This window comes from Fukomys damarensis, unplaced genomic scaffold (genome assembly GCF_012274545.1).
Source record: "Fukomys damarensis isolate Sample0158 unplaced genomic scaffold, DMR_v1.0_HiC HiC_scaffold_17, whole genome shotgun sequence".
NCBI lineage: Eukaryota > Metazoa > Chordata > Mammalia > Rodentia > Bathyergidae > Fukomys > Fukomys damarensis.
This window is the reverse complement of record NW_022900929.1, coordinates 79419115-79430310: the sequence shown is the minus strand read 5'-3', so window position 1 is coordinate 79430310 and position 11196 is coordinate 79419115. Positions and strand designations below refer to the sequence as shown.

The window sequence follows — 11196 nt, the reverse complement described above, 5'->3', positions numbered from 1 at the left end:
GTGTAGTTGGACTGACCTGGGACTCACTGTGTAGCCCAGGCTGGTCTCAAACTCACAGTGATCCTCCTGCCTCAGCCTCAGCAAGAGTTGTTTTTTCTAAACTAAAACCTCAGTGTTCAGGTTTCATTGCAGTGTTGGCACTTTGCAGTAAAAAGTGGGCTTTGGGTTGCAGTTTGGGCACTCATCCTTAAACGCCTCGCCACTGCAGTTCTAGAACCTGTATCTGTTAGTTGGTGTTTAGGGAGTGGCATATGTTCTCGGCTCAGTATGACGTACATTTAACAAAAATACTTTATATGTTCCATGGCACAGGAATAAAAATTCCAGTCTACAAACCACTTGACAATGCATTTAACATACAAAGAAACAAAGATATCTTTTTCTAAAGTATTATTGTTAACATTTTCCATTCTCTACTTTGGTTCTTTTAGTCTTGCTTTACTCAAAAGAGATTTTTTAAGGCACCTTTATAAAGCTGTATGTTTAAGTTGGAAAAATCTGAAGTTTCCTAAGCTCAAGTAGCCTTTTTAAAAATCCTGAGGTTATATCATGTTATCATGGGTGGCAGTACCTCATCCTGTTAGTTTTATAGTAGAACCTGAAGTCATACATATTAGCTAATATGTAGATTAAACAGTGAATTTTCCATTTACCTATAAAAATGTCTCTTTATAAAGTAACTATTTGAACAGGTATTTCCACGATTGAATACCAAATGCTTTATACCACTGGATGTGTAGAAGATACGGGGTATAAATTTTAGTGCTTGTCTATAAGGAGGTTTTAATTTAGTTGAGAAGGAAAATTATTAATAAAATGTTAAAAACAGTTTAAGTCAGAAGAATAGCCATGGTCCAGTGTCAACCAGTTAAACAGTGGGCGGAGGGGAAGTGGATTTGGCCTGTGACCAAAGGTTTAGGGATCACAAGAGAACTATCTTCACATATCTGAGGTGCTCTCAGGTGCAAGGAGTACCAGGTTTGTGGAAACAAATTGAATTTGACATTAATAGTGGAAGTAATTCAGAGACAGGGTGATGTGTTTTTTAGACTTGGTTCCTTCTGTAGTGGCTGGGTGACAAGTCGGCAGCAGTGTAGTGAAGGGACAAAGTGTCAGACCTGTTAGGCTGGTGCTCTTCCAGCGCCAGTGCTGTGATGTGACTTTTCTTTCTTTCTTTTTTTTTTTTGTTTTGGTTTTTTGGTTTTTTGAGACAGGGTCTCACTATGTAGTTGAGACTGACCTGAAACTCACTATGTAGCCCAGGCTGGTCTCGAACTCACAGTGCTCCTCCTGCTTCAGCCTCCAGAGTGCTGGGATTACAGGCATGTGTCACCACGCCCTGCTGTGATGCTACTTTTCTAGACTTTCGCTGTGCCACAATCCGCACGATTTTTCTGTCTCTGAATCAAACTTTATGTGTATATTTTCTGGCATCCACATTTACTTTCAAGCCATTCTCTCTCAGGCAAAAAGTGTCATCTTTCTAAATCTTACTTACTCTCAAGAATAGACCACGTGTGTGAGTGTGTGTGTGTGTGGTGGTACACTGGGAGGCAGCAACTGCCACTTCAGGGAACTCGCTTTCTCTACCTCAGGGGGAATCCTCAGCTGCTAAGACCTCCACCCTGCTCTTCCTGTGGGCTGCTCGGATCACCTTTGCTCAGGGTGTGTACCTTCGCAGCCTATAGTCTCCATTTGGGCTGGGCGGTACCATGGGCCCACACTAGGGCTTCACAGTAGCTGACTTTCGGAATCCGAGTACTACAGGTGCCTGAAGACCTGCACAGGTGTTTAGAGAGAATGGCAGATGATCCTGATACCGAAGCAGTTGCTGAGATGCGTTACAAAAGGACCTGTTTGAGGACATCTCACCTCTACTCCCGTGAATTCATCTTTGATTCCAGTGTGAACTGTCGGTCGTAAGAGCAAGGTGTGTAACAGAGGTGGCATCAAGTGCTTACTGTCCCAACCTCCAACACAAACGGGTTCAGGTCTCGGGAATGGATGAGAAATTGATAGTGGCTGGCTGCTAGCAGATCCACCTGGGACTTAGGAGAAATAGGGCCTTGGATGAGAACAAGTAGAGCAGTGCTAACAGTCATGAAGAATGTAGCAGAGGCAAAAACAAGAGCAGAAGTTGAAGTCATGAACAAAATAGAAGCAAAAGTAAGAAAAGAAAGCAAAGTAGAGATAGAGGACAGAAAAAGAGCAAAAACTGTGAATGGAAGTGAGTAGACTCAAAGAAAGGAGGTGGAGCTGCCCAAGAAGGGGAGATAGCAGATTCTGAGGCCAGCACAGAAATCCCTACGCTGGACCAAGATGTAACAGTGCCATCGAGGAAAGATTGGGTTGCCTTATTGCATCAGATTCAGCAGATGGCATTCTTGAATGAGAAGTCCATTTAGAAAAGACGAGCCCTGTGGGAGAACCCATGCAATCTAACCCTAGACGAGAGAGAGACATGGACTGGATTGTTGCCATGCAGCTGGCATTCAACCAAGAGATTTGGAAGAGTTTTTCTCTATAGGAGGAAAGATTTGTGAGGATGGCTTCTCATAGAAATTCAAGATGTTCTGAAGGATTTGCTTTTGTGGAGTTTGCTGGTGTTAGTTCAGTGCACCTAGCAATAAGGTTAACTGGCCTGCGAGTTTTAGGAGTGCCTCAGCACAAGCATCACAGGCAGAGAGAAACAGCTGCAGCCCTGGCACACAGTGTATGCAGAAGAAGTGCTGGACCTGTGCGGCTTTATGTGGGCTCGATACTTTAACATAACTGAAGATATGTGTCAGGGGACACTTGAACCTTTGAAAGGATTGAAAATATGCAGTTCACGATGCTTACTGAGACCGGCCCATCTGAGGGGTGTGGATTCATTACATTTTCTGACTCAGAACGTGCTGAGGCGGCTTTGGAGCAGCATAATGGATCTGAAGTAGCAGAAAGGCCAGTGAAAGTTGGTCACATTACTGAATGTGCTAGTTCATTTTTGGACAGTGATGAATTGGAAAGACTGGAATTGACTTGGGAACAACTGCTCATCTCCGGTTAATGGCTAGACTTGCAGAAGGCACTGGTTTGCAGGTTCCAGCAGCTACACAGCAGATTTTGCAGATGAGTGGTTCTTTGGCTTTGTTGCGGTGCCATGACTTTCCCGGCAGACTGAAGCCGCAGCTGCCTCTGCAAGCCCTTGCAATGCAGTGTTTCCTACTTTCTAACAAAAGAAGAAACTGGATGGGAAACAGACACTGAGGGTGATGCGACCAAAGAACGTAGTAAACCTGGAGGCTCTGACAAGGGCTCTGCTGAGGGCACCTTGTGAGAAGTGCACATCACTTGCTGCAGCTGCTGCTGTCTGCGCATCACATGGCCCGTGGTTTGCTGGTGAAATGGTAACAGTAGCGTGTGTACCTCTTCTGGTTTACCGCAGCCTCTTTCCTGATTCTGTGACACAGCTACTAGTTCCAAGTAGATGATGAAACAAGATTTAATCCCTTAAGTACATGGCTTTTTTTCCTTGAGAGGTCACCTTTTATTTAATAAAAAAATGAAGAGGCAAGGGCCTACTGTCATTTATGTACAATTCTTGTTACGTTGAAGGAAATAAAAATGTTAACAAGAAAAAAATAAAACAAGCCAGATGTGGTGACACACACCTGTGATCCCAGCACTCTGGGAGGCTAAAGCAGGAGGATCACAAGCTCTAGCCCAGCCCAGGCAACTTAGTGACATAGGAAAGGAAAAAAAAAAAAAAAGATTCAAAAAGAGCTGAGGGTGTGACTCCATGTAAAGACCTTGGGTTCAATCCCCAAGGCTGCAGAAAAACAAAAACAAAAAAATAAAAATCCCCTCAAAACCTGCCTATGCCTACTTTAATCAGATTATTCCCTTCTAAATTATAAAACACCTCTAGTATTGGCACTTAACTGCACACCACTCCTTGATACCTCATCTTCTTCCTTAAGCTGTGATCCTCCTGCTTCACTCCTATTGCCCAGGATTGCTTTTGCATGACTGATCAACTTATATAATGTTTAAATAAATTACAGAATTATAATAATACAAAGTACTGAGAGAGCCTTAGACTCCTAAGATGTCACGGTTGCTTTCTATTAAGTTCCCATTTCTGCTCTTTCTTTCACCGTCTTGTAAGTTACAGCCGTAGTTCTCCCAGTTACTTCCTCTACTGATTGTGAGCAAGAAGTGAAGCAAGAAGCTGTCACATACTTTCCTGTTTCTCAAATTAGATTTGTAGTGGGCTGGGTTGTGACCCAGTGGTAGAGCATTTGCCTGGCATGCAAGAGGTCCTGGGTTCAATCCCCAGCACCATTAAAAAAATGAGATTTTTGGGCTGGAGATTTAGCTCTGTGGTTCTGCTGTCTGCCTCGCAAGCACAAGGACCTGAGTTCGATCCTGAGATTTTCGGTCATGCTGAGAAAGGACTGGCTTTTCTTTTTTATTTTCCCATACCAGGCGTAGAAGACATTTGAATTTTATTCTGTAGGTAGAGAGGTAGATGCAGGGGTCACTTCAGGTTTTGGGGGAGGCCTCCAGCACTCTGCATTTACTGCCACTGTGTGTCCTGCAAGACAGATGCTCCTAAAAAGCAGTCACCAGGCCTTGTGGAGTTCACAAGTTGAGTTGTAGCCTCCATAATAAAAATAGCAGCTCTTGCCTAGTGATTGTTGTGTGTCAGACACCCTTCTACTTGCTGAACACACAATAACTAAAGTAATGTCATCATTCATACTCCTGCTAAAGTTCCTGGAGTACCAAGAGGCAAAGTGCCACTGTGGTCAGGGAGTGATGGCAGAGCAAGGCTGGAGCCTGGCCACCTTGCTGTGGAGACTGAGCTTTTATCAGCCCTGTCGACCACCTCCAAAGCCAGTTACATTTACTTCCTACACTTGTATTTGTCAAGTTATACATGTTATTATAACTCTGTAATTTATTCAGACATTATAAAAGTTGATCAATAGTGCAAAAGCAGTCCTGGCAACAGGAGTGAAGCAGGAGGCATCACAATCCTGGACTTTAGTTATACTGCCAAACCACAATGACAAAAACAGACACAAGGATCAATGGAACAGAATAGAGGATGCAGAAACAACCCTCGGCACACTGAGCTATCTGATCTTTGACAAAGGGGCCAAAACACACTGGAGGAGAGATAGCCTCTTTACTAAATGGTTCTGGGAATGCAGAAGACTCAGTCTAGACCCATATATCTCACCATGTACTAAATTAAAATAAAAATTCATCAAAGATGATCTAGGTGTTAGAATTGAAACACTTAACATACTGGAAGATAAAATAGGCGAAACTCTTGAAGTCGTAGGAATAGGCAAGTATTTCTAAGCAGAACCCAGTGGCACAAGAAATAATACAGAGAATCCATAAATGGGATCATAGAAAATTTTAAAAATTGCACAGCAAAGGAAATAACAGAATGAGACAGCTTACAGAACAGGAACAAAAAATTGCCACCTGTATCTTGGAGAGGACTGATATCTAGAATATGTAAAGAACTAAAAAAATTAGATCTCCCCAAAATAAAAGACCCAATCAAAAAATGGCAACTGAAATGAATAAGACACTTCTCAGAAGAAGTAGTACAAATGGCCAATAAACACATGAAAAATGTTTCACCATTAGAGAAATGCAAATTAAAACAACACTGAGATGTCATCTTACAGAATGTCTGTTAGGAAATCAGAGAATAAGAAATGCTGGTGAGGCTGCGGGCAAAATGGAGCCCTTCTACGCTGTTGGTGGGAATGTAAACTAGTACAACCATTGTGGAGATCAGCATGGAGATTCCTTAAAAAACTAAAACTAGAAATTCCATTTGACCTAGATGTTCCCCTTCTGGGAATCTTCCCAAAGTAGTTAAAGACATTATTACATACCCATGTTTATAGTAGCACAGTTCATAGTAGCTAAATCTTGGAAGTAGCCTGAATGTCGATCAACAGATAAATGGATAAAGAAAATGTCATATTTATGCACAGTGGTTTCTTATTCTGCCACAAAGAAGGATAAATTCAAGTCATTTATAGGAAAATGGTTGCAGTTGGTCCATCGACCACACATTGATGAGCAAAACTTCTTGTGTGCTAGAGAAATCCTGCCTTACAAATTGGAGGCCACGGTTGAGGCCAGCAGACTGTCAGCATGGTATCCAGGTGTTTGAGCTAACACTTTGAAGCCTAGATGGGAGAATGTACCCTACCAGTTTGTTCAGCCCTGCCCAGCCACTCAGTTTTTTCCTCTTTTGTGAAAATAACCTTGGAATGTCTTCTTGTCTGTGTCCCCTGGAACGCTCCTGATGAAAATGTGTGTGGAGATCCTGCCCTCAGGTTAGGTGCTGTTTCCTCTCAGAGCTGCCACTGCCTGACCTGGATCTCTGCATGCTCCTGCCCTCGAGGTGCTGAGGCAGTGAAGGTGGCAGCTTGGCTCTGTGGAAGGTGGGAGACAGAAAACTGCTCCTCTCAGCAGGCAGCGTTGGGGATCCAGAGTTAGGCTTTCTGCTTCTGAGCAGTTGTCTTCACCCAAGGGGCAGATCCCGAGACTGCTGTGTCCTGGGGCGCTGCACATCCACATTCTTCAGTCAGGCCCCTGGGCACCCAGCCAGGCAGAAAGGAAGACAGCCTCTTGAAGGACTAGATGTCTTCCAGGTATACAGTATGTAAGCACTGCCACATTTTCCAACTTCTTAATTAACTTTAAAAGTGAGAGTGAATACAGAAAGTTGAAGTAGGTTTTTGAAGGAATTGCCATGGTGGATTAGTGAATATTTGGGAGGGACTTGAATATCTGAGATGCATCGTGTTATGGATATCATAGCAACTGTACATCTGATTCTACACAGATTTGTTGTTCACTGGCATTGTGTTTTTATTTACAGAAACTGATTGGAGAAGTGTTTAATATTGTGAGCCAACAGTCTACTGCCCGACCTGGCTGCATTATTGAACTCGACGCGATAACGGACCAAGTAAAAGCATGCTTGTGAATTGATATATTACCACACAGTCCCAGAGTGCTTTATGTGCATGATGTGTTTCAGTCCCCAAATAATTATCATTCGATGCTGAACACAGCCATCTTCTGTTGATTGCTACAGTTAACACCACTAGTGACTTAGAAATGCGTCTGTGCCCTCATTTCCTTGTGAAGGAATCTGGTTGGGTCAAGGTCACTGTTCCTGCCTGCCCCACTCGGGCTACAGTGCAGCTGCACGCTGGCTGAAGGTGTCCCAGCAGCTCAGCATGGCTCTGGCTTGCAGAGCTGGTTCCTTCCTCCTGGGCTGGGGACTCTTTTGCAGTCCATCTAAGTGCAGAGGAAAGTAAGCCCCAAAGTACAACCTGATCACAGCCCTGGCCATAGTCAGTGCTCCTCGTTGGCTCTTACCTAGCAAAGAGGAAACCTTTCTCCCTGCAGGGAGTGTGTAAAGCCCTTTTAGCCCTTGGGGTATCTTTCTCTTCAGGAACCTGTCTGGACTAGGGAATGGAAGTAACACAGTCACTTAAATATAAGAAAGATTACATTGGCATGGAGGTTACTAAATTTGTTAAACAAAGAAATGAAGAAAGCACCAACTGTATTTAAAAGCCAGTGTAGAGTTATATCATTATCTTTCTGTGATGCCTTGTGTGTTGTGTTGGGGAAAATACTGTTGTGTTCCCCAGAGTGGAGCATTTACCACATCAGTTCCTGGTAACACATTTCTGATGCCCTCTTAGGTAACCCTTAAGTGTATTGTCCCCAAGCTCCAGGCTTTTAAGCTTAGCCCATGTGTTTCTTGTTCTACTCCGCGGGGACCTGGGAGAAGTGAGGTTCACTTCTTTCCCAGACATTTTAAAGGCCTGGATGTGAAGCTCCAGCTGGGCTGGGTTCGGTACTGTGAGTTACTAGTGTAATGCACTGCTGCTTGGCGTTCTTCCTGCTTCATGCTTACCTCACCCTGCCAGCTTTAAACACCACAAGTACCGATGCATGACAAGGGTTTATCGGTGCAAAAGTTTAACTCATCTGGTTTATTCCCAGTGTGTTCTTTTATTTCTGTTACCATGAAAACATCAGTGTTCCTTTTTCTTTTATTTGTTCTTTTTCCCTGAAGAAGTGACCTTCTCTATTATGGATATAAAGAAAAAAAAATATATTTTTGGTACCGAGGATCAAACTCAGGACCTTGTGCTTTTGGGGCAGGTGTGGTGCCATTGAGCTAAATCCTCAGTCCTAAAGAAAATTTTAAAAAATATTTTTACCCAAAGAGACAAAAATTCCCTGTAACTTTCATCCTAATATTACAGCCCCTTTCCCTTTCTGTTTAAGGAAGCTGAGTTTTCTCAATTTTCTGAGATTATGGATTATTCATCCCATGCCCAGGGAATTATAGCTTGCTTCTCTGTCTTAAATTCTGTGGGGTGGCCATCTAGCTCTCTTGACACAGTTGCATGGAAAGTGTTTGTTTGGATCCAGCCTTTTCCATGAATCTCATTTTACCTTTGAGGCTCTAAGAGGCCATTTGGGATTGTCCTTACGCTTGAGTTTGTAGCATAGCAGCTGACTGTGATGTTTTGCCCACCCTTCAGAGATCCCCCTGCTTCCCCATGAATACCTTTCTCCAGAGCTGTGTCACCCTGCTGGCTGTCAGTAGCATCTCTCATAATTTCCCTTATGTAGGCCCATAGGGAAGTGGGATTTATATTTTATTTATTTTACTTTTTTTGTGCCGGGGATCGAACTCAGGACCTTGCACGTGCCAGGCAGACATGGTGCCACTGAGCTAAATCCCCAGCCAGAAGAAAGGCAAGAGGTTTTAATTTTGGTGGTTCTTCAGTGGAATTGGAAAAGCTACTAGCTCTGTGAGTCTGGTGAGCCATCTGTGGTTAACATAGCCCTCCCCGGCCAGTCACAGGGCCGTTCCTTTTGTGCAGGTCACTTACGGACGTTTTCTGTTTAGTTTGTATGTTTGGAGAAGCACTAGAGCTTTCCTGTCCTGCTATTGACTGACCTCTTGGAAAGCAATTTTTCTCTGACTGGGATAGTTTTTAATGCTTTTTTTTTGCTGTTGCTTTCTTCCTCCTTCTTAACTAGTATATTAAGAATAAAAATTGTGAGATTTATTTCTTGTACATGTTAGGGAGGTAGGGAATTTCAAAGGTGAAAATTTCATTTCTTTTTGTATTTGTAGTGTGGCTCAAATACCCAGTTGCTTCATGTGTTTCAAGAAGACTTCATTATAGGATACAAACCACATAAGGAAGATGTGGAGAAAAAGGAAACGGAGATATTTTTCCAGCCATCACAAGGTACTCCTGAAAACGAGGCACAGAGATGTGCAAGCTTTCGGGGAGCGTGGCTCTTCTACACTCTCAGCTGGTGGCAGGGGTAGCCATTGATTATGTCCCAGTGGCTTGTTCGTGGATGGAGGAGACAGCACTGGCAACATAGACTCTTGCCAAGTTTTATGAAACCTAGTTTGTTTTAAAAAGTAACTGTTGAACTCTGTAATTTTTTTTGTTGGTAGTAAATTCCCTGTGTTAGCCTAAGAAAATCAGTTCATTTTAGTAGAGGTTTAAAAAAGTTCCCAGTGAATTGCCACAGAGTAACGATAAATACAAGAAGTGAGATGTTGGATGATGATTCCGGAAATCTCATGGGCATTGAGTCAAAGGCAGTGTCTCAGTTTTTCCCTCTGAAATGTAAAATTTCTTGTTCCTTTTTCTTTAAAAGAAGTTTTTCCATAATAACATTTCAAAAACAATTGTTTCATTTCAACTTTATAGTTTAGCTTAAAATGTTATTTAATTTTTGTTGTACAGTTTCGATATACATAATGATCATTGTATGGAATTTGTACCTGTGCGTAATATATCTTGATTCATATTTTTTTCCCATTCCCCTCCTTTCTAGTCCTCTTCCTTTCCTTATTTATTTGGTACCCAGGATCGAACTCAGATCCTTGTGCTTGCGAGGCAGACAGCGGCACCACTGAGCTAAATCCCTGGCCCTCCTTTATTTATAAAAGCTTTGTTTCTGTTTTATCTTTTCTCGATTTTTTTTCTTTTCCCTTCTTCCCTTTTCCTTTCCTCCCTCCCTTGTGCCCCTTCACATTTGAACATTTTCTTCCTATTTCACAGTATTTATTATATATTTTGGTCTTTAAATGTTTCTTTTAGAAGTCACAGTTTGTAGTTATGAAACATATTCCATTTGAATGAAAATATGTCCTGCTTTTAGTAGTAGTTTTCTGTGAAGAATACTTTCTTAGTTTACAGAGGTTTTCCAGATATTTTATCTTATTATGATTATAGACTGACTACGCGGGGTGATCAAAATATGTGGTGAATATTTGAAGATTATTGCAGGATGAGACACTTTGCCATTAGTTTAAAAATCCCTCCCCTCCCCTTTTTCCAGACTTACTAGTCCCATCATTGTCACTTTCTGAAGCAGTTCTAGAAGCCTCTTTTTTGTCTTCATGAGGTGTGATAAAAATACAGTGAATGCTGCTGTCGAGCACCACCCAACAGAAAAGCAGGCTCCTAAAAACATGGCTCTGTCTCCTCATCCACCATCAGCACCAGATCTGGCACTGTGTGACTTCTAGCTCTTCTCCAAAGTCAAAATGATCACGAAAGAATTCAGGACACCAAGGCTGTCAGGACAGCACAAATAAAGACCTCAGGAGAGAGGATGCCGGTGTGTCTTGTCCTGTGATGAGGTTTTAAAATTTTAAAATATTCATTATGCTTTTCCCTCACACCATATCTATGGATATACTTTACTTAGTATGGTTTTAATCACAGAATTACATGTAGACATATAAAAAACTGTTTCTACTGAATTTGCTTTGTGTTTACTGGAAATTAGAGTGAGTTTCTGTCTTCTCTCAAACTAGCTCAGACATTGTTTTTACTCCTTAGACAAGTTTAGTTTTTCTTTCCTGCTTCATATATCAACTTGCTTTATGTATAAATTATTTAGTTGCCTGTTTAATAATTTTGTAGCACAACAGTGTTGCTTTGTAGATTTCAGGCTTGCTTTTGTGTATTGTACTTTCTCTGGGTTAAATGTTTTAAAAAGTATATAAAGTATATAAAGTAATTTTAAAAAATATTTGTATAATATTTTTAAGCAACAGACTTGCATTTGGGAATTTAAAAAAAAGTTTTCCTTTTTATACTTCTT

General features: G+C 41.8%; 1 protein-coding gene and 1 pseudogene across 1 annotated transcript in view; both read left to right on the top strand.

Moving 5' to 3' along the window:
- Dmxl2 (Dmx like 2) overlaps positions 1-11196 on the top strand; it is a 119318-nt gene that overhangs the window by 64823 nt on the left and 43299 nt on the right. Inside the window, exons 15-16 of the mRNA XM_033765327.1 lie at positions 6905-6994; positions 9197-9314. Of these exons, the coding sequence (XP_033621218.1) occupies positions 6905-6994; positions 9197-9314 (208 nt within the window). The remainder of the gene's footprint in view (positions 1-6904; positions 6995-9196; positions 9315-11196) is intronic.
- On the top strand, positions 1360-3255 carry LOC104851756 (annotated as a pseudogene).